General features: G+C 44.0%; 1 protein-coding gene across 2 annotated transcripts in view; it reads right to left on the minus strand.

The window, feature by feature from the left end:
- Positions 1 to 964: 964 nt before the first annotated feature.
- The window catches only part of SGSM2 (small G protein signaling modulator 2), a 60,872-nt gene continuing 38,025 nt past the window's right edge, over positions 965 to 23,811 (minus strand). The window contains exons 10-24 of one of the 2 annotated variants that reach the window (XM_075719883.1): positions 22,029 to 22,189; positions 21,344 to 21,473; positions 19,762 to 19,896; positions 16,219 to 16,369; positions 15,590 to 15,654; positions 14,986 to 15,131; positions 14,401 to 14,529; positions 9,313 to 9,495; positions 7,778 to 8,182; positions 6,957 to 7,081; positions 5,891 to 5,973; positions 5,304 to 5,413; positions 3,909 to 4,005; positions 2,485 to 2,652; positions 965 to 1,055 (exon numbers count right to left, since the gene is read on the minus strand). In XM_075719883.1, the coding sequence (XP_075575998.1) occupies positions 967 to 1,055; positions 2,485 to 2,652; positions 3,909 to 4,005; positions 5,304 to 5,413; positions 5,891 to 5,973; positions 6,957 to 7,081; positions 7,778 to 8,182; positions 9,313 to 9,495; positions 14,401 to 14,529; positions 14,986 to 15,131; positions 15,590 to 15,654; positions 16,219 to 16,369; positions 19,762 to 19,896; positions 21,344 to 21,473; positions 22,029 to 22,189 (2,177 nt within the window). In that variant the 3' untranslated portion in view covers positions 965 to 966. The remainder of the gene's footprint in view (positions 1,056 to 2,484; positions 2,653 to 3,908; positions 4,006 to 5,303; positions 5,414 to 5,890; positions 5,974 to 6,956; positions 7,082 to 7,777; positions 8,183 to 9,312; positions 9,496 to 14,400; positions 14,530 to 14,985; positions 15,132 to 15,589; positions 15,655 to 16,218; positions 16,370 to 19,761; positions 19,897 to 21,343; positions 21,474 to 22,028; positions 22,190 to 23,811) is intronic. The other variant, XM_075719885.1, reaches the window with a different exon arrangement.

Here is a 23,811-nt window from a genome sequence, read left to right on the forward strand (position 1 = left end):
AGAAAGCTCTGCAGAGCGGGGAAGAGGAGGCTAGTAGCGTGCAGTGAGTAATCTGGAGGAGGCGAGGCTCTGCTGTGTCTGCTCTGCAACGTAGGATCCGAACTTCATGGCGCTCTGCACAGACGCAAAGAGCGTGGGAGCTGCTAACATGAGCAGGGAACCTGTTCCTGTGTGCTGAACTTGCGCTAACCTGAACGACACTAGGCAGATCTTGTCATCTGGGAGTATCTGCGGAGTAAGTGTGCAAAGTAAAATGAAGGCATGGCTGTGGTACGCGTAGGCCGTGAAGACTCAACAGCATGAGCTAGTCAGCAAAGGCTAAGTGATGGTTTTAGCGAATGTTTCCAGACCTTCACTGCTCGTATTAACCATGTTACTTAGTTTTAAGGCCATTCTCCCAGCTGGTAACCTTATTTACTTTAATTGCTGCTAAAAACTCTACTAAATACAAATCCAGGTGTTTTCGCAACAGGAGCTCATACACATTCTCTTCCATGTTCAAGGCATAGGCACCGGGTCCATGGACGTGCTCCTCCAAGGACCCAACTGAATGCTTGTGCCACTTGAGTGAGTATTGGATCGGCCTTACCTCCACGGAAGGTTCTGGCAGAGCACACAACGTGCATCCAGGCTTTAAAGGTGCAGTAAGTCAAAATATAAATGTTCTAGTATGTCAAATCCCCCCTTTTTAATATCTCAAATATGTAGATAGATGGTCTTCTAGAGAGGGAAATAAGAGAATGCAAAAAGATTTTGTCTAGAAATACAAAGTGAGTGTAACAAGGGCTATCAAACACAAACCTTATCTGGTGAAGGAATTCTGGTTTTAAAAGTCTGTTACAAATCTCTTAGATATTTATTACATTACATGGAAGATGCAATTAAAACACCATTTTGAAGTTACAGTGCAAGAAATGCTCCATCCGATAGCTCACAACACGGCCCACAGCGACGGTCTGTTCATTATCACTTATTTTCGATCAGTGTCTGCACTTTGTAGACAAGGTCTCGTGCTATCCTCAGAATTTCCTCGGCATTGTGATGCTCTGCCATTTCTAAAAGACACAGAGAAACATTCTGAACTGTCAGCAGCAGGAACTTTTCTGCCCTACCGCTGATATTAACGTAGCATTAGCATTAATTAATTAGTGTAACATTAGCAGCAATCCAAAAGCATTGCAGGGGGTTAGGTTTGTAGAATTAAAGATAGAATAAGTGGATGTAGAATTAAAGATAGAATAAGTGGATGAATCCCTTAGTGCTGTAGGTCCTAGCATCAAGATCTAATCCTTCTGGTGTCAGCTCTCCTGTTGCAGAAATCCCAGTGCCCTGCGACCCCAGACCAGGAACGGGAGCTCCGTACCCACAGGCGCCTGTGAACAGCTCTCCTGGGAATCTCAAAAATGTAAAGCTGACCTCAGCTTGATCAAAGGATCCCTCTCCAGGCAGGGACTAGTGCTGGAGCGTCTGGGATGCAAGTGATAAACACAATTAAGACAGGCTTCACGTACATGGTGCGACGTGCCCTCGTAGTTCCACATACAGACGTCCGCACTCTGCAGCTTGAAGTAAGATCGGAAGGTAGGTCTCGACAGACCCCAATCCTCAGTTCCACAATAAACATTTCATTCAGCTTAGGCAAGTGCTGGGTTTTTTTGTTTGGTTTTTTTTTTGGGGGGGTGGGGTTTTTTTTGGTTTTGGTGGGGTTTTTTTGAGGGAAGCATTAACGTACAGCTTTGGAATAAGAGTGGCTGAGGCAAAAACAAAACCAAATCTGGAGCTTCTGCACAGATGGCTGAAAGCCGCAGCATTGATAATTTAGTAAATTACTGTGATTACACAAAATTGTTTCCAAACCTCTTAAAATATCCTAACAGGGAGCACTTGTTTAGGACTAACTTGCATCCTGCAGCCAGGAAGAGACCTAGCTTGCTTTGGCAGAATACTTTTTGCTCTGGCAGTACACGTTGGCTAGCATCTACGGACCATGACGGTAAGCAATCAGCCATGGAAGCGGTTTGGGATGTTTTGCATCAACAGTTGTTTATTTGCCTCAGCCTCGGCAGGGTCAAGCCCTGTAAACAGAAGTGACTCTGGCAATCTTAAAACCCATGAGAAACTTTTGCAAAAAATTAAGCAACATTTTAGCACCTCCCATTAAACCAAGGGCAAAGAGTCAGTGTGGCAAATCTTTTTACCAGAAATCCTGAAGCTTGCTTTGTGGTAAAAATTACCACTGACACTGAAAAAGCTGCCATCCTCTGCGGTCCACGTAGCTCTTAAAACACTGTTCTTTGTGTGTGCCATGTCAGATCTTCAGGAAGCATGTGAAAATCTGGGCTTGTCATTTACATGAAGGGATTCAGAGCTTAAAATGAGCAGGGGCTTGTCATGACAGCAAGAGACAACAGTTAGGCTAAGTAAGGGAGGAGCAAACTCTCCTTACTCACCTGTTATCAAAATAGCTCTCTTAAAGTCTCTTACCATTAAAAAACTTGATGATATCAGTGAAGTCCATGTTGTTATCACGGATAATCTCTCGATAAACTTCCACAAGTGCTAAGGCAATGAAAAGGACAAAATGTTCTGAAGAGATGTGCTTTGCTGCCCAAATAACTTCCCACACTGTAAATACATCCTCGTACAACAATTCTGAATGGGAATAAACATTACAAGAGCATCTGATTATTCAAATTGACCATTTCCCCCTCTCTAACTAATGTCTTACAGGCCTTATGCAGACACGAATAGTACTTGATGACTCCTCCTTTCCTCTCTCCCTCTCCTCCAGCCAACTCCTATCACTTGTGCAAGCACGGCAACAGAATTGGGTTTAAAGGAAAATTAAGAAAGAATGTAGGTGTGGTGGTGCAGCCTCAACCCCAGGAAGACGCCTAAGCTGCAGTAACCATGTGACAGCAGCACGGGTAGGCCAATTGTTCGAGGCACGGCTACGTGACAGGCTGCAGATCTGAATGCATATCCAGGGCCTCCTTCCTGGACTTGCAGTGAACCTGTCAGAGCAAAAGCTCTGCTATTTTTCATCGGCAACAATTAATTGCATAGTGGATGTGGATAAGCTAGGTCTACACATGCCGCAAGGCAGATATGGCCCAGGGAAGCTTTGTCTTGAACCATACAGACTTGTCTTCTGCCCAGTCTGACAGTGAGGTCCAGGGGGTTGGGATGTGGGGGGCAGGCAATTCTCTGTGAAGGAGTAGGTAGAGGATTTACTATTCACTTAAGAGTTACAATTCCTCCCACCTGACTGTCAGGTAGTTGCTCATAATCAATAGCTGATGGATGTGTATCCTCTCCCTCCATCACCTTTGTGCTTTGCGGTATTTGAGAGGGATGTCATCTTCTGCTTCTTGCAGATCTGTAACTCAAAGGAGCTACGGACTTGCCTGAGAGCAAGATGGGTCTCTCTTCAGCAACACTGTACCCAGTGATTACAAGCAAGTGCTTCTGTTCAAGCAGCTGTGGGTGGGTGGCTGCGCTTGTGCAGGGATCCTGAGATCCCGGCGTGCTCCCACAGTATGTAAAGTACCTCATTCAGCAAAGCACAACAGCTCCTGAGCTATTGCTGAGCTGCTGCTTGTTATCAAATGGATTAGAAAGGAGGTATCAAAGCTTACAAAGGTAAGCTTGGGATCTCCTTCTTGAGCAAACGCATTTGCACTGAGCAGAAACTTGGCTCCAACTACATTGTCAGGAATTTACAACACTCCTCTCTAAGCTTTGACTTCATTCCAGTGCTAGTTCATCTCTGAGAGTTGCATTAGCTTTCCTAGCTGCAAACTCTTTCGTGAGCCTAGCTGCTACTCACCATCCAGACATTTAGACTAAAACACAGAGCTGTTCACAGCTTTGCACAACTCAGAACTATAGGCATAGAAAATTATTACCTCTTTTGAAGTCAAGCAGGAACCAGCGATAGCAGAAGTAAAAGTGAGTGTAATCTCCATTCTGGTGCATCAATTCAAAAAGCTCCGAGTCTAGAATCTAAAATGCAAAACATCAGCTGTCAGTATCTTGTCTGAAAGTAGCCAAGATCACAGGTGTTGGAGGCTGGTTAAGACTCCCATGCTGCTCTTTATCACCCGATTCTGTGGTTAGTCAGAGCAGCTGCTTAGCACAGATCTGTCTTCTTACGATGTTTGCAAAATGCCTGTGATGTGGGTGCCCTGACACAGACCGATGAGGTGAAGAGTTACTGCTGTGCCGGTACGAGGTGACAACAGTCAACCCGCACTGTGATTTTTAAAGGTCTAAGCAGCAAATCACAGAGCCTACTGATTTTCAACAAGTGACAAATTTTCATCTTCCCACCCAACTGTACTCTCGGATTGTAACACAGGAGCTGGGGTGCAAAGAGTGAAACCCATTTACCTGGAGAAAAGAAGGAAGAGAGACTTTTTCGTGGCAAGTTTGTAATTCTGATGAGCAGCGGCACAGTGCCACACTGCAGCATCTGAGCTCTCTGGAACTGAACAACTACTTGCCAAATGCCTGATGGATGCCTTAAATGTGTAAGTACATCTATATAGTCATTCCTCACAGATGTCATCCTAAGGGCTGCTGCATAAGCAGGGTGGCATCCTCTGACAGTCGTGCTACTCAACAGAAACGCTGCAGCCACGTTCATGTACTGGCCAGCTTCTTTGTTGACTGACCTCTATTTTCATTACTTTTTAATATGCTACCTATCAAACCAAATAATGGCTTATCCTGATATTCTCACTTCTTTATGCTCATCTTGCCCAGGTGCCTGGTGCTTTCTGGGGTGGAATGTCTAGGCCTTAAATCCATCCAAAAAAACCCCATTCAGCAAGCATCCTGTGTGAATACAAATATAACTGTGGTCTATTTAAACCTGTAAGAAACTAAGTTTGTGCCACAAATATCAGTGTTTTCTCTTCCAAAAAGCAGTGAAGACTGCATCTTGCTGCTATTTCTCATTGACTTCACTTGGAGCTGGACTGAGCCATAAATGGGAGGCATTACACTGTGTAGCTGGTGTACCGGAGGCAGAAGTTTGGGGGGTTTGTTTTGTTTGTCAGGTTAAGATGAATTAACCTGCTCTAATACACACTCATCATTGTGACAGCAAATGTCCTCCCCTGAGAAGCAGGAAATCAGTTGGGGCTGCATAAAACAATTCTTATCCTCCCAACCTCTGAAGTACCAGATGACTAGGAACCCCAGTCATTGGGGTTCCTGCCCTTCACCGTGGCATCAAGCTAGTTCTGAGCCTCTGCCACCACCTCATCTTCTTTCAAATAAGATTCAAGACAACTCACTTGGATCAGGGACCGCATGTTGGCAAAGTGTGCGTCCATGGCACCTCCATTGGGGAAGTTCTGGCTCATCCTCTTCATCAGGTGGCTGAAGCAGCTGTAAGCCAGTTGATCTGCAGGTACAACGCAGAATGCTCAGTGTTGCTAATTGTGTGATTTCCTTGAACCAAAATAACGTACTGCAGGACAAGGGGAAACCCGGGTTTTCCCCTTGTTGTTCCCTAATCCCATCACCAGTATTTAGATCAAACAGAGGACAGTACCTGACTCTGGACCATTTTTACTAGTTATGTTTCAAAAGAACCCAGCTTACAGTTGAGTTTTCAGCTTCAGCAACTGCAGGAATGCAGCTGCTTTGAAAATTTAGTAAAATTTAATCTGGAAGTCAGCATGTGAACAGGGAATCCCTGAGATACTAGTGTTAGCCATTTCAACAACAGCCGCAGGTAGAGAAAATGCGAATCAGGAGCTGCAGGTTTGACTTTCCTGGTGAGCTAGCCCTGGTTAACACGTACAGCTTCCGAAACGGCATTTCTAAAGACAGACCTCCCTAAAGATACCAACATGTTCCAAAAGAAAACCCTTCCTACCATTGTCAAGTATAACCATCAAAGGAGCCAGGAGGTCACACATGCCTTGAACATAACCAACTTCTAGGTGCTCCCAAACATAACTGCAGAAAGAAGAAAACACAAGACATAACAGGATTAAAAGTCCTCTTCCTGCATGGTGGCCTCAAAAATTTGTATTACACCTAAAATACAACTCCTTTTGGAAGCTTTTAAGTGTCTTGTTCTGGAGTGCTGTAAAAGATAAAGCTGGAAGTCCAGAGAACTACTACAATTCAGATCTTCCCACACACTGGTATAAAATGGCCAGTATTTCTGCTGGGTTTTTTCAGGAAAATTCTTAGAGGCTTTATAAACAATCCACGGCGAGGACAGAGCAGCATGTGAGACAGGAATCTCTCCTGTAGTATGACTCTTGCTGTAGGCTCTTACTGTGTTGCGAAAGGGTAAAAGAATGTGATCGATTGTCTACTTACAGGATGAATTAACTAATACTGAACTTTTCTCTTCCTGTCCCTCAAAAGCTAAAAATTGTATTGAAGTCTAATTTGATTACGTGAGATCAAATCTTAAGCAGCTGATGAACATGTGTGTCTCGGAACTTTTTGACACTTCACATTCCAGAGTATTTCACAGCCCTGTATTGTTTTCTGCTCGGATAGAGAGGACCATACCTTACACGCATGGCTTGCATATCAATAGTTTGTGAAAAAACAGCTAACAAAAATGTAACAGTCTATGCAATAAAGCCCAGATTTTTAAAAAGTACCTGGATTTTTTTGGCTTTTGTTTTCTTTTTTCCCCTAAGTGGAATCTTGGTATCTTTTCTGTGTGTTAAAGTCTATGCCACTTTCTGCTTTAAGTGTGTCTCTTGAAGTAGAAAGAGAACCTTCTCAAGCCTGCATTCCAAACTTGGACTGCCTATCATACCCATTGCTCTCTAACCTACCATCCTACCTGTTCCTCCTTCTTGCAAGTTTTAAGTTCATTAGTGAGAATTTTTATATAGACTGTTATTTTCGTATTACTATAGTTTATGAATTACAACAGAAATGTGAAAATTAGTTCAGTTTACAAGCTGTATTACCTGCACATGACATTTCGGAGTTTCTCCAGGTTATCGGCAGTAAAATACCAGTAATTCCGATCACATCTCTGGACGTCTTTATCAATTCTGTGCAAATTTAAGGCAACAGTGTCCAATAACTCTATCTAGAAGAGAAAAGTTTTAGTTAGATCTGCTGAGTTTAGAGCATTCCCAGGACTTGGTGCAGATTCGCTCTGAGAATCAACAAACCAGAAATAGTACAATTATACTTTGGGCATATAAGAGCATTGAAATACTCGATTACTGAAAAAATCCCAGGTAAAATGCGTACACTTTCAGTGGTACATGTTCCAAGCCTGTCCTATTTCCAAAGGGTTATTTCTAGTTGAACAACTTCAGCAGAGAGACAGAGAGAGAGGCAAAAACTCAACTACTAATCTGTTGACAGCAACACTAATAGAGATGGTGGAGTCCTGAATCTAGATTTAAGTTGTTGTTCAATTTGATTAAATGTGGGTTTTAGCTTGAATTAAACGACACTGAGATCTTGTAAGTGGTGTATCGTCCACAACCCCACGCCTCCCCCCAATCCCTGGAAATTTTTAGCTGCTAGAACTGTACCACATTCTTTTCCTTGCCCTCCCACTCAGAAAAAGACCCACATTTTTCTTCCTGTCTTATTTCCAATCTAGCTCAAAATCCAGATGAAAAGATTTGGGTGCAAAAATCCTCAGTTATTGTCCCATCACCCGTAGTTCTAGTTTGGGATTGTCTCTCATTAAATCCTATCTGAAAAAGTACACGTTTTTGCTAGAAAAGCAATGCTCTGCAGAGATGATGATACTTATGTTGTGACCTACTGTGTAGGATGCGGCGCAGACAGAAGCGACATCCATTAAATAATCCACCTGGGAGCACAGCTGCTCTTCTGATACAGAATCCTGAGACTGCAGTACGACTGACTTGGCTTTCTGCATACGTGGTATGTCTGGATCAGTCCTTTCCAAGTCAGTGCTAGCTTCTTCTTCAGCCCCATCTTCAAAGGAGACACTCTGTCCGTCGTCGATACTGGACAGGATGCCTGAGGCCACAGAGTAGTTCCTCGAGGATGGCAGCCCAGAGTCAGGGGAGTCAAACTCCACGGACTGTTGCTCTACGGCAGCTACTGCTGCTGGCGTGTCGGCAGACACCACGGTGAAGGTGGGGTCGTCCTGACCTTTTGAGTCCCGCTCCACCGAGTCCGTTTCATCTACAGATATAAAGACCTGGGGGAGGGCAGGGGAGAGAAGATTCAGATAAAGCAGGGGAGAACAGAGAAGCAAGAAACATTAATGTAGCAAACAAGCCTCCAGCCACGAGAGAGAAATGACTACGTTACTTCAGTGAACCAGATCACGGATTAATAGAGCTTCCCTGTGTGCAAACAGTTGAGAGCACCTCACTTGGTCTTTATACTGAGACTGTAAGTCTGAAAATAGTACTGATTTATGATCTCATATCCGTTTCCTATGGTGATGTCTCCCCCTTTCATAATCTTCAATTAAAAATACTCTGGAAAATAGTGGAGCTTCCCTACCTGCAACACCAACACTGAAAACATCTGGTCATTGCAATATATTTTTGAAGACGACCAACATACCTCAGGCCTCCAACAACCCAGTTCAGCTACTGCTGTTTGAAGTCAAGACTGTCCTTCAAATTCTTTTCACGATGCAACCACTTTACCTCTTCTCTTGCTAAAAAACCTCTTCGTTGAACTACTTCAAGTTCTCTTCTCTCTTGCCTTACTGAAATCAGTTAGCTAACTGTTTGAAGTCTGCGTAAGCAATGGATGCCCAGAGACACTTTTGGCACACACATGCCAGCTCTCCTGTCCAACAATGTGAAAAGAAATCCCTTTCTTTGTTATTCAAGTTACAGAGGGGTTAATTCAGTCTGCCTTTCTAGAGCTTAGCATCTTACCTTAGACTGACAAAGGTCCCCTCTCCCAAAATAAAATCACACCCAACCTGTCAATCAGGGACATGACAGAATAAAAAATATGCTTTAATAGTAGCCATCTTTTGCTCTATGCTGGATTTGAATAAAGGACCTACAAGTAAGAGATCTAGAAAGCTATTCCTCTACTGAGAGAAGGATCTTCTACAGTAGGTGAACCTTAAAGCCCTTTAGGCAGGTCCTGCTTAAGAACAGCTACAGACTACCCAAAATACAGACCTGCTTTTAGCTCTATTATGGAGGCACTACAGCTTCAAATTCTGCACAGGATTCAAGTAGCTCCCGACTGATGGAGCTGTGCTAACCTAAGTCTCTGCTTCCCTGGGCTGTACCTCTGCAAATGCCAAGCCTCCCATGCTGCCTGCCCCATGTGGGTGAACGGGAAGGGAGTACCTACATCGTTGCTGATGGTGGAGTCCCTGTGAATCAGTCGCTGGACGTGGCTGTCAATGCTGCTGCCCGACGAAAACTTTGCCAGCGTGGCAGAATGCGATTCTTTCTCTCGCTGCTTTACAATGACCTCACAGGCTTTCCACTCAGCCATGACCTTCTGATACCGGAGAGCAATGTCTTCATCCACCTGCAGACAGACAGAGCCTGAAATGCTGGTCCTCCTTGAAAGACAGCATTAACAATGAGTGAAAGCCAGGATGGAGAGGTCTAAGCCAAGTGTAATGACTCAAACCGAAAACCTGAAGGATTCTGAAGCCCTCTTGCTAGAGCGCATATCACTGTGACTGGAAAGCGCAATGACTGGAGCATTAAGATGTTGCATATTTACTGCAGGGAATAAACTATTGCCGTAGATGCCAGAAAAGATTCATATAAGCATATGTATATGCTATCAACAGTGCTTCAACATTGTTCAGGAAGGAACAAAAGATGTCACTGCCTTTCACATGAAACCTCACACAGAAGTCAGGTGCAATCCAATGGAGCAATTGCTGCCTTTAACCAGATTATTCCTAATTTCATTACACCTCCTTCCCAATTCCTCCTCTATTCCAACCCTAACATAGCCCTTGCAATGACATATTCATCAGTGACACAGACAGTGGGATCGAGTGCACCCTCAGCAGATTTGCAGATGACACCAAGCCGAGCGGTGCGGCTGACACGCCTGAGGGATGGGATGCCATCCAGCAGGACCTGGACAAGCTGGAGAAGTGGGCCCGTGTGAACCTCATGAGGTTCAACAGGGCCAAGTGCAGGGTCCTGCACCTGGGTCAGCGCAACCTCCGGTATCAATACAGGATGAAGGGATGGAGAACAGCCCTGCAGACCAGGACTTGGGGGTACTGGTGGATGAAAAGCTGGACATGAGCTGGCAATGTGTGCTCGCAGCCCAGAAGGCCAACCGTATCCCGGGCTGCATCAAAAGAAGCGTGGCCAGCAGATTGAGGGAGGGGATTCTGCCTCTCTGCTCCGCTCTGGTCAGACCCCCCTGGGGCACTGCGTCCAGCTCTGGGGTCCTCAGCACAAGAAGGACACGGACCTGCTGGAGTGGGTCCAGAGGAGGCCACAAAAATGATCCGAGGGCTGGAGCCCCTCTCCTATGAAGAAAGGCTGAGAGAGCTGGGGTTGTTCAGCCTGGAGAGGAGAAGGCTGCGGGGAGACCTTATTGCGGCCTTCCAGTACTTAAAGGGGGGCTTATAAGAAAGATGAGGACAAACTTTTTAGCAGGGCCTGTTGCAATAGGACAAGGGGTAATGGTTTTAAACTAAAAAAGGATAGATTTAGACTAGGTATAAGGAAGAAATTTTTTACAATGAGGGTGGTGAAACACTGGAACGGGTTGCCCAGAGAGGTGGGAGATGCCCCATCCCTGGAAACATTCAAGGTCAGGCTGGACAGGGCTCTGAGCACCCTGGGCTGATTGAAGATGTCCCTGCTCCCTGCAGGGGTGTTGGACTAGATGGCCTTTAAAGGTCCCTTCCAACCCAAACCATTCTATAATTCTATGAATTCCAGGTCACAGGTTTATAGACATCAGCCTGTACAGAGTTAGATGCTGGAAGAGACTCCTGAACAGCAGAAGTCCCAGCTCCCACAGCCCAGTCTTGTGGCTGCGCTGCGCATGGCCAGATCCAACCACTCTGGTTCCCGTAGTAATGAAACAGATTTTTGCCACTGCTGGCTTCCTCTGTTGCAAGACAGACGCAGAACCCCCCCCTGAGCTATTAAGGGACATGTAGTAATTTTACTACTCTGTCACTTGTCAAGAGCTGAAGAGAAACCACAGTTGCGAGTTGGCTTCAGGCTCTGGACTCTGCTGGCTGGAGTTGCTACCAGAGCATTCCTGCTAAGAGCTGGAGGCTATTTGTCACTTGAGGTAGCTGTCGAGTCATAAATCATAAAATACAACAGTTAGTGGAAGGCTGGAGGACAGCCGTGTTTGGGAGTGCCCCAGATACTGATGGATGACTGCAAAAATATCATCAGAAGGCAAAGACGATAAATCACCCATGAGGACTTCAGTTAAGGACACGATAAGTTTCCTATATGTGCAAATGTTACGACTATTTTCATGTCATTCATTTAATCGACTCTTACATGCAATGGTAAGCTTTAGACTCCAACAGTATATTTCTTTAAGGAGTCAGTTATTACTGTTATTTACTGCTGGTGTTGAGTTGCTCATTAGAATTCCACATAAGGTTTGGAGCACCCCTGTGTTAGTATGGTACAAACTGAGGGAAAAAAATTTCCTATAGGAGCTTGCATTCTGCAGATCAGACCTTTTATACCTTGCAACATACCTTTATGAATTTACGGTAATTTCTATCGTACAAATGGACTCAAGTATTTATCTCTTCTTGCCAAATCTCTTATGTTCTAGCTGCGTACACATGTGTGCCCTTTGAAGCTGGGGCCAGAATCCATGAGTTGTGGCTCCAGATCTCCCACTCCAAACTAAAAACTAAGTATCTGGGTCCTTTTTTCAGTTCCAGACATACCTTCTATTTCTACGCATGGATCATAAATCTGATGGTTCATATACCTGTGGAGAACAGAGACAGCGAAAGGCAATCTATGCAAGAAACCTCCAATAGCCTACATTTCTTGAAAATTTGAGGGTTAAAAAAAAAAAAAAAAAAAAGATGGAGCACCAAAGGCAAATGTAATAAATTCGCACTGCATCTGGAAGTGCTGCAATTCAGCTAGATCACGGCTGCTACAGCTCTGAACCAAATTCATAGAAGCGTTTGAAGGACCCTCACTTTTTCATCAAGGCAGTAAGAACTAAGAAACCAGTCCACATGGTGCCCTAGGAGGACTTCTTTTTCAGCTTGTGCTGTATGCAAGGAAGGGGTGATTGAACAAGTCCCCTTGTAGAACAGACAGACTTTCCAGCAGGACTACGGCAATGTATCGGCCTGGCTGGATAGCTAGATTTGCTTCTCTTCCGAGGCAGTTTGCCTGGCCTTCAGGAGATGAGGCAACCCGCAGGACTTACTGCCCTCTGAGGCCCTTCATCTTCTTCCGATGCTGATGCCACGGGAGGGCAGGAATTTGCCTCAGCAGTGCTCAGTGGAACATTCTTGAAGTACACACTATAGCCGGAAAATCTAAATATAAATACTTATAAAGATGACTGGATTCAGGGTGAAGAGTCTGGATTGTGACCCAGTTTGAACAGTTGAGGGGTATATTTCTCCATCCTCATTCAGAATGGGTTTATAAAGACTAGTACGAGGAAAAACAAGTCAAATTGCTGTAGCTTTTTTTAGTGAGAAGAATGCTGCTTATAAAGTGCCCACTGTTTGCAAGATAGCTAATTTTTCTGTTGCAAGGCTCTAGGTCAGGCCATCCTTCTGATCTGCAGGTGCTCACAGGGATATAAACTATCCCTTGGAATATCAAATAATTGGGAGTTAGCAAATGCCAAATGTTTTGATATATAAACCACTCCTTATCCATTTAATCCACAACAGGATCAGCTACTGCATGAGTGCTACCTCCCTGGTAATAACACTAACAGAAAAGCAGATTAATGTGTTAATTATATTCCCGGGCAAACCTCATTACTGTTCTAGACAGTTCAGCAAACATTTGGGTGATTCTTAATGTCAGTTAAAAAGCGATGTTCTACCAACGTACCAATCCAGACCTTGCCCATCGGGCAGCGTCCTGCTGTAGCCCTGTGGCTCTGCGGAGAACATCCCTTTCCTCTGCGGTCAAGGAGCGAGGCTGGCGGCAGCGTTGGGGTTTGTAATGGCAGACGTGCTCCCGCTGCGTATGAGCCCAGGGACTGCAGGAGACCTTTACACGACCTGATCTGCTCCGCACAGTAGGCCTGAAGTTCTTGCTGTGCACACGATCAGCTCTACAGCTGCATTACGGTGTGAACCTGAGCCTGTTACGCATCACCCGAGGGTAATGTATTAGCTTTGGCTCAGCACTGCAATAAAAACACCACGCGGCGTTCATAACAGCAGCTACGCTGGGTCAAATGAAGGCTGGCGTAGCCTAGCAGACGCTTACGGAGAGCATACAGGAGTAAGGAATGGGAATATTGCTGTATTTTTCTCAGCACTCTGGCTTAGGACCACATCCAATTTCTGTTCGATAAGCGTAGCTGAACGAAGGCATGACTGACTGACTGCCGTTTTGCCCGGCTCTATCTGTTTGTTACCAGCCTGGTTTATTATCAAGGCACTTGCCCAGTAATTACAACAAATGAAAGCGCTCAGCAAAGTAAAAAGTTGGTATTGCTATGAACAGATTAGCAAAGGGAGATAATATAACTAGGAGATGGGCAAATTGTGGTTTCATTAATGGAAACTATATACTTAATGCCAAGCTTCAGACTGCGAAATAAAGCTGTGACATAACCTTGGCAATTATTCACTGATCAATGTCAGCAGCAGCATGGGAGATATTAAGAGGAATCATGTCTCATCTGAAATTGCACCTCGTGTTTTACAGAGGCGTGTCTTATTTAAGTCTAGCGAAAGCATAATGAAGGTACAAATGAAACCCTCCTCTGGGTATTTTTGGCCTCTAGACAGTAACTCCAAGTGCACTTCAGAAGGTACATCTGGGCCGTTCACAGCGCCGACAGAATTCCACACATGCAGTTGCAGTATCATGTAGATAAAGTAGTTATTTCAAAAAGCATTTTGAAGTATAACTCAGCCAACACACCATGTAAAAGAGGGATGACTCAAATTACTATCCAAATATCAACGTCGCCCCATTTTACAAGTGACAAATTTGTGAAAACAGGATTTGCTCAGGGCTAGCGCATGTCACGGGCAGAGGCTGAATGCAGGTTTCCTGACTTCAATAAAGAACTCCCTTTCAGTGATTTTCAGACACGATAACATGATATCGTAATCCCTCTACTAACAAGTGCCACTCCTGTTCTCAGTAGCATTTTTCCCTTAGGAATATTAAACAATAATAAAGACTAACACTTGCTATTCAGAAAACAAAACCTATTCCGCAAACGTAATTCAAATCCCCGGAAAGCTGTGCTTACCTGGTCCATCTCCTTTTTGGCCATGCCGAATTTATAGTGACCTAACAAGAATGGCCATACTTCCTTTCGAATCTCATGCTGTACCCCACCGTAGTAAACTCTTCTTAGTAATTCCAGTTCCTTGTAATTCTACAGCAGTCAGGAGAAAGAGGTATGAAGGTAATACATCTTTATTTTCCTCAGGCATGCTCATATACACTTAATAACAAGTATAAAGACAGTGAAATGCATGCACAGCACTAAATAATTTTTTGCAAATTGATGCATGCCTTTAGGGCCCTAGCTCAAATGCAGTCTAATATAAATTGTCATGCCTCCCATGAAAATAATCTAACTTTTAAGAGCCTAGGAGTCATGAGATAGGTTGCTTTGGTGTGAATTGATATCTTTGCCATCATCAGAGAGGCAAAGAATAAAAGAGATTTTAAGAATGGACTCACTCTCACTAGAAAGAGAAGTGATCCTGTGAAGACTGGAAAACACCTTTAATACTTCCTGGGGCCAGTTCTAAGGGATACCATGCTCAGCGCAGCGGTGTATGGGAGCTAGTTTAATTAATGATCATAAGGGTATTCTGTCACTTACCTTCTTGTCCTTCTGATACTTGCTCCAGACCTCTTTAGTCAGGCCTCCTGCAGCACTGGAGGGTTTGTCAGGTGGGATAATGGTGTGGTTCACGAGGGCAGACAGATGCGTTCGCACTGTTGACAAATGGCGGCAGTAGGCAAGCCCTGTGGTTGGGGCAGAGGGTCAGCTTTAATAAATGAGCAATCTACCTAACGTCAGCAGCCCTTTTTTGAAGATGAAGCTGTGACATTTTAAACCTGCCACTAATAATCCTGTATGAACTAAACTCGCATTGTACTGTGTAAGAATGAAGAATTGCAACAGAGCCAGAGATTAAATAAATCTTACACAGACTAGTAAAATCCAAGTAGAGTATTCCACTGCAATGTAAAACTACATTCTGTCTTCACTCGGCATCAGTTTGCCCACTGCTATATGCAAAACCCACAAAAAATGGAATTATGAAGCTATGATACTTGAGTCACGTCCACCCTACTGCCCTGAGGTGATCTGACTCACAACAATCAATTTGGGTTTGGACTGCTTTCTAAAACAAACACCGCATGTTTTTTAGATAAGCATACGGATACCCCAAAGGCAGGATATAAGGAGCTTCACTTACATCCATAAAAGGCTCTGGAAACTATTTGCCTCTTCATGCTTTCGCACAACATCTTTAATGGAGTTCTGTGGAGACACGTTAACAGGAACATGACAGGTCATGAGGACAGAGACCATCATGAATTTTATACGGATCCCTGTGACCTACACATAGCAATTCTTTCTCTCTTTTCCCCAAGATTTATTTAGTTAAAGGACAACAATAATGACAAATTACACTTTTCAGAGCATTTTCCCCACCAGCATTTTGGCCCCAGACAGATTCACCTGGCACATTTAGCTACAACCGCTGCAGGTGCGTTGTAAAGGCCCTTGTCAAATTGGATGAATTGTTGCCCTTCATTGTAATTGTTAATGACTTGTTAAAGAAAACACTTCCAGAGCTGAATTACATTAAACTAGACAAAAGAACTAGATGCAATTTTTCTATCAAAATGTGACTCGAGAGTAGTTTAACAGGTTAGTTTTAATAAACTAAATTTCTTGCTGTATAACTCTTATCTTTTTATGTCAGAAACTACTTGAAAATTGTTACTCTCTGTCTCTGGCACTGCAACCAATAAAACCCTCCTGCTTTAAGCGTGGCATGCACAAAGTCTCCCGGGTAAGCTCTCTGCATAACTTGCTTACCTGTCATGGATGCAGTTGCAACAGCTGGGTATATCGTAGGGAGAGCTGCCCGTTGAACAGGAGACGCACGAGGAGCCTTGGCTGCAGTGCTCCAGCTGCCACGAAAGCAAGTTTGCCCCAAAGCCTTGCATCTCTATCATTTCACTGGTGTCTAGGGAAAAAACCAAACAAAAGAGCAGGCCATCAACCTTTTTTCTTGTTTCCCCTTCATCCTTCTGTGCATCCTGATGGCTTCATGCTTTATTTCTCAGCAGGCTCAGAACCTTGATTCCAAAAAGGGGAGAGCACCATCCTCGTGACCTCAGAAATACTGCTCTCGGCACATCTAAACCAGCTGCATGCTGTGCACGGTCACTTCCCATGAAGTCAGATCCCTTCACCATTTCCCCCTTTCTTGCCCATGCACATCACAGTTTATGTTTCAAGAGAATAGAGAAAAGGGTGCTGCAGTAACGACTGAAACTGGTTCTTGTGTAACGCTATGGTAACGTTACTCATGGCCAGAAGAGATCATCTAACCTGACCTTTTATTTTAATTCAGGTCTCAGAATTTCATTTTGCAGTTCCTGGAATCAGCCATGTAACTGCTAGTCCAGCTAGGGTGAAAGTTTGAGCACAAAAGAAATTAAGACAAACGGATTCAGTTGTTTTCAGAAGATGCTTCTTTCCCCCTCAGAACCAGATCCTAAAATATTAGCACAGAAGGACAGTTCAAGTCCTACTAATGTCAACACTATGTTTATAGAAGTAGGATACTCTGCAGGAAAATGTGATCCAACAGTACAGTGCAGCTTCGTGAGTTATTCCTGCTCCTCCAAATCTATTTGCCTTTTTAACCAGCTTCAGGAAGGCAATCCCAAAAAATCACCAGTTGCCTTCAGAAAAGCTTGGCTTCAGCTCCTCAGCTTTCCCAGCGGGCATTTGAGCTCGTGGGTTTTTTGTTTTATAATAAATAACTGGCCTTTCAGCTCACCCATGATTAAAATTAAGGCAAATGCCATAATACTGTATGTCACTAAATTAACATTTGTAAGCAAAATCCAGTCCCCTGGGCCGTGCTTTTAAAACATACATTTGTTGGGTGGTGGTAGGGGCAATTCCAAACCATCTCATGCATTTTAAATCAAGGTAGCATAAAGCATTTTAGTAGTGCCTATCAGAAAGTGGGCATAGGTGAGGAAGGAGTGGAGTAAAAACATTTGTAAACAGAAAAAGCACAGGCTCATGCGGAAGCAGTCATGTGTATTTCATTTCACAAAACAAAATGTGATGCAAAAATGCTCTTCACCTTAATTCTTCAGGAAGGAGCTGAATGACCCAGTATTTATTGCAGCTTCTTATTGGGTTCAAATAAAAACCATTGGACAAACATTTTTAGATCATTATTTTTTGCCTCCCCTCTACAGACAAGAAAAGTGGGTTTTTCAGTTTTAATTTTTTATTTTATCTTTTAGAGAAACAAGGAAAGAACCCCACAGAACCTAAAGATTCAGATGAAAGGTACCTGAATTAGTGAAGAATTAGAGTGAACAGCATCTTTTATTTAATTGTAGTGGTGTTTTCTGTAACTTCAGCTACATGCAAAAGTCGAGCATGTTGCAAAATGTAAAAGCAAATGGCTAGCAAACCTGCTACAACAGTGTTGTCATTATGTAAAAGGGGTGCTGCTGGAGAGACAACAGCCAGTCCAATCTAGTTCAAGAATCGCTACTCCAACAGCAGACATATTCCTAACTCTACCAATTACCTTCAAGATAAAATAAGCAAAAGTGGGTATCTGACAGCCGTTCTAGCGGGATAACTTAAAATTTCCATCACCTGACTAAAGATTAAATTGTGTTTCTTATGCTTTAGGCCACAGCGTTAGCCTCTTAACACGGCTATGTGGCAGTGTTAGACCTTCTCCCTTTCTGTTGTCACCCATATCCAGACATGATGAGTTAAGACACAGAAACTTCCTGAAACAGTATCTTTTTTCAAGGGGAACACTGCATTTTTGCAGTTTCCTTCCATCCATACCTTCCTAGAACTCTTTATTAACTTGGGCTGGGCTTTATTGGTTTCTAGGGGCTACTACCTTGGCACAAGCGTGTGGGCAGGCTGCAAGAAGTGAGGAGGACCTCCTTGAACTCGTTCATATCTATCCAAACAGGACTTAAGCACTATACAGAGATGCCGGGCAATTACTGTATCCTACAGTCAGTCCAGGGCTAACATCCATTTGGAACCAAAATCATTGCTCCACTCTTTAAAGGTATGAGCGTCTTATCTGAAGTCAAGATACATTGTGTTTTTCTTAGGAAGAGAGAAGTACCAGAAAAAGCATGTTCATGCTAACGTAACAAATCAAAAATATAGACAAGAGCCAAACTTGCAAGCAGTTGCTCTCCTTCCTACTTCCTCTGTGGATGTCAAGCTTTTGACAGCTACTTTACAGCCTGGTAACAGAGAAGATTCTGTTCTTGCTGATACACTCCTGTTACTAGGAAGAGGTGGAGGCTGTTGTTTTGATTATAACAGGAGCATGCCAGATTTGGCACATGCACTCGAGGTATCAAGGCCAAAAGTCTGGCAGTATGGAAGCTGTGCAGTAACTGGTAAGCCTAGAGGGGGAGAGATTTCACACGAACTAGCGGAGAAGCTAGCCGTAGAATCCAAGCGGTGCAGGAGGGGGTTGGCCTGGGGAACAGATTATTTTGTACACCACTCAGCTTCCTCCTTTGAGGAAGCAAGGACTTCTCAGCCCCCCAGAACTATGCTACTAGATCCTGAATGCTTGCTAATACATATGCTTCTTGAGAATACCAAGTTAATACACCTGTTATGAATTCTTTAGGAAAAGAATTAGACAAATTTTTGGAGGGTGGAGAGTCTTGCAGCTGATCATCTGAAACCCACCTAGCCTATGAATGCAAGAAGCGGAATGAAAGCACCCGACCACAGGAAGGCATCGCATCTCCATACAATCTTCTCTGCTCGCTTCTGCTACCTCACAGAGGTATCCAAAGTGTGGGAGCATGCATACTTGAGCCATCCCTGGGCTGAAATTGCAACTCGCTACACTTCTGCCCTATTCTGTCTACACAGGCACACTCCCTTTCCGGACTTTGCCCAGCACATCACGACTACTGCTGCAACAGTTCACCTCTGATCCTTCCTATACAAGGCTGCCCTCCCCAGTCTGTTACGCTGTACACGACTAACTCCCGGAGGGAGAATAGAAACCCTGTTACACTCCCTCCTTCTCTTGCAAGAACATGCTCTAGTGTCCCGCTTTTATGAAGGTGGGGCAGGAAGCCTCCGGAAGGAGAGAAGGTTTGTCTGTTCAGCAGCACGCACACTCAAAGGAGAGGGAAGATGCTGTTGTTTCCACTTCGTGCAAGTTGTGAGCATATTCCCAGCCTCTCTGCACAGTGAGCTTAATCTCCAGATCTCACGGCATGAATGAAATGTTTTTCCCTGTAATAATGCCAACACTGTTGTATGCATCAGTGGAATGAGCTGCAATAGAGCTCTGGGACACAGGGGGAGGAGGATAAAAACCTTTCATCCTATTAGGAGCTGTGAGGTTCCGAGAGCAGATCATTGATAGCATTGCGTGTAGCTTATCTTCCTCCTCCTCATCATCGTCAACAGAGGCAGAGCGGCTGGCAGCTAAGTGGTGGTAGTTAATAGTTACTGCTCAAAGAAAATAGTGAAAGAGGAGCATAAGAAGAGAGAACTTGATTCTGCGGGAAAGCTCAAAAGGACACGTTCAGCAAAGACAAAGGACTTGAATCTTGCCCTCTTCTTGAAGGCACAAGCTCCTGTAAATGGGTATGAAAAGTGAGTTTCTTACAGGAAAAAAAGCATGCTCCACCAAACGCAGGCCAGCTTTTGACTGTGCACAGGCTGTGTTCTCAGAGCACACATCACATCATGGCTATGGAGAAAGGTCCCAATGCCAGCCTGCAGTAGGTGAGCACGCTTTTTAGCAAAACTCCATGGGAATTCTAGGCGCCAACTAGCTTCTCTCCTTCGCCACGCCCTTATCAATGCTTTTCCTCTCTTCCACTCCGAAACCTGTGCCAGGTGCATGTGGAGAGCAAACATGCTGCTCCCCAGCTCTGTCTGGCACTGCAAACATGCAAGGTATAGGCCTCCTCCTCAGGAAGCCCGAGGCAGGAGCCAGCTCGCTCTGTCTTGCACTCAGACAGGTCTGTGCGCAATGTGCCCACAGAATCTGCCATCCCCTTGATTCAGGCAAAGGCAGAGCATGCTTTTGCTGGTGAGTGCATGAACTTACCTGTGCAAACCCAGAAGCCCTAATAAAGCATGGCCACAGTGTGGTTCAGTTCCCTGGGGTAAGGAGGGTTCAGCTGAGATTTCTGCTCTTTCAGCTGCAGTAAATCCCAATATGAGCAGTAAATCCAAATCCCCTGTAAACTTTAGGGTCTGATCTTCCTGGGAAATTCTTGCTGCTTTGCCAAGGGGAATAAAACCAAACATGCTGTTCGAGAACTAGCTCAAATGCCTTCTTGCATGTAAGGAATTTGTATTCACTGATGACATGAGGTGGTTTGGTGGTTGGGAATTCATTTAGTTTCCTTGGAAGAGCCTTTATTTATCCATTGTTAAGTTCTTGCTTCCAAGCCAGGAAAACTTAGCCCAGGGAGTTCTTGGGGTACTTTAAGAGTTGTTTGTTTTTTTTTTTTTTTCTAATAACAACATTATGAGCAAGCAGCGTGGCCAATAACAAAATCCTCACTTCAGGAGCAAAACTGCTCTTGGCTAGTCAAGCAATCTTTTTACTTTTAGTCTCAGTTTGCAAGCCCAGGGGAGTATTTTGAAAACTTCCTCTGCAAAACACAGAGTAAATATAAATAAGATTCCCCACCTCAACTCCATTGCCACTAAGATAACAAGTTTCACCGCATTAAGGAACCCTACAGTAAGCTGTATCTGTTGATCACAATTATTACACAATGAAATTTTGTGATAGGGTTCCCCCCAAAAAAACCTGGCTTGTCTGTTACGTTCAGTTTCTTCCCAGGATATTATTTCAGGGTTTTCTTAGGTTTTGGTTTGTTTTGTTTGTTTGGGTTTTTTGTTTGGTTTTTTAACAAAGCAGAACAAAGGCACTTACTATTATCATGCTTGTGTCCTGGATAAATAATTCTGAACACATAGTCTGTGGAAGTGTCTTCAGCTGGCATTTCCTCTAGGTCCACTGATTTGTTGCTGTTCCGTTTTCGAAGCTTTGGAAATACCTTACCCTAGAGAAAATAATGGTTCCATACCTTCAGCTACAAATGACTAACAGAGCACAACAAACTAAGTACTTCAGACCTTTGGCATCTTAAATCTTAAAACTAAACTTTCAGCGTTGGGAGGAGGTGAGGGAGAAAACAACAGCAGAACCATATATAGCAGGTGGTTCAGGGGTACTTAGCACAACTTTTCTGTGCACTTAACACACAGCTTTTTCTTGTAATCCATGGGAGCTGGGCACCAGCTTCTTCAATAATCCAAGCCTCTGACAGCAACTATGTCCCCGTCCATTTGAGTCTCGGTCCCTGTCATTTGGGTTCATATTTTAATACAATAGCAGATTCCAGTTCAGTGCTCAATGGGGTAATGAAGGTATGAACAATTTTTATAGACTATCTGTACAAGAATCAAATTGGACTAAATGGAGTTATTTTGCCTCCCACTTAACTATAAAGCAGCTGGAAATCAATGCCCAGACTCTGTGAAGCAGGATGCTGGTTGAACAAAGACATTAAGAGCAGCTGTACCTACTACAAGCAGCTCATCAGAAAAGGCAGTACCTTGCCCTGTTGGGACCAAAGTGGCGGTTCCAGCTGACCACGAGGCAGAAGACCATTTTCCAGACAGGAAAGAAACGCGAGGAGGTGACCTCCTTGGGGGAAGTGCAGCGGAGGTCTCTGAGTTCCATCCTGACTCACCAAGACTAATGTCCATCTGGTTTCTGCTGCAAAGGAGGACAAGGGGAGACCACACTGTTATATCGGAACCTCTATTTTTTGCTCTTACCTTCTAAGTAAATTTTATTTGCGATCACCTCTAAGCAGATAAATAAACCTCTGTAACTCACAGTGTGATCTAGGGATGATCTCAGTCCTTTAGTCCTAAAGACACTCAAGATACAATCAAGCTATGACAGGCCTCATGCAGAAACATTTAAAGTGATTCTGAACACTAATGTAATAAAGGAATAAGTAAACTAAGTCTCTGGTGTATGACATAACTTGACAAAGGACACACAATTTAGAATGGAAACCAACCTAATGGATATAACCAGAGGCTGTCAGCTTTACTCTCGGGAGAATTAGCATGTCGCATTCCCTGTTGTAAATTTTTCTCATCTATCTTCACTGTCACTACAAATTTAGCACAAATAAGGAAAACCACCCTAGGCTCTGGGTACTCTTTTAAGCATAATAATCTGCATCTTGTACAATTTTCAAAAGATCATAAGTGAGTTAGGTTCTTAATTTCCTTTTCCAAAACTGAATGAATGAGGCGTCTGGAGCCACCTGGCTAGAGGGGGGATCTCTAAGGGCAGGACGTGTTCCGCAGCATGGCTGTGCAAGTTCGGCTGGTAGCTAGGTGCTGTGGTAGGACCGCCAAGTGCCTGTCATCTCATGCACACAACAAAAATCATGTTGCGTATACACCTGGCACCTGTTACCGAAACACTTTTCTCAGTGAAGAACAACAAAGGCTGTCATGTTTCACTTCTGTCACTGTATTCCCCTTTTCCTACAGAACTGCCACAATGCAGAGCGGTGATGCATCTGACCAGTCGGTGAAATACTGGACAGGCACAAAGTGTCCTGGGGAAGCTGACTGAAGTGAGACAAATGCACCTGAACTAACGTTGCAATTGTCATCCTCTGCCAGCTAGGATTCTAGATTTTAACACTCATCCCCATATGTCCGTAACTAGTTAGAAGTGTTAATGACACTGAGGGAGGAAAAGTGATCATTCAAGTGGCTCTCCTGCGTATGTATTCTAAAGCAATACACATAAAAAGGCTCTTGGTTCAAAGGGTCCTTCAGTCCAACCGTAACTCAAATCTGACTCCAAATAAAATTTCTAAATGTTGTCTTTGCTCTGTGATTTTGACTTAAAGCTTGTGGTAAGGAAAAGCAGTGGGAGAGGCGCTTTGTTCCAGATTCCTCTCCCTACACTGAGCAGAATGGGCTGCTGAGAACAGGATGGTCAGAGGGTGGCAGAAGGTGGCTCTGGTTACATGCACTGCCCTTCTACAGGTTGATGATCCCACTACAGACGTGGCTGACAGACCTGCTTTTTCACCCCCCTCTCCTTTCTTGCAATGGTCAATGGATGGAGGATCATGCTTAATAGAGCCAAAGCTTCTATGTTTAATACCTGCCGCTGACAGGTCCCGTAAGTGCTGTTCTGCACAGATGACTCAGAAAAAACAAAGCACACAGAAAAAAACAAAGAACATAGAAAGCAATTGACAACTGGAGCAGTGGTAGGCAGAGGAGTTCTTACCAGGCCTTTCAGTGAAGACATCTGAAGAAGAAAAATGGTCTGCTTCCTTTTGCAATAAACCCCTA

Source organism: Pelecanus crispus, chromosome 12 (genome assembly GCF_030463565.1).
Source record: "Pelecanus crispus isolate bPelCri1 chromosome 12, bPelCri1.pri, whole genome shotgun sequence".
NCBI lineage: Eukaryota > Metazoa > Chordata > Aves > Pelecaniformes > Pelecanidae > Pelecanus > Pelecanus crispus.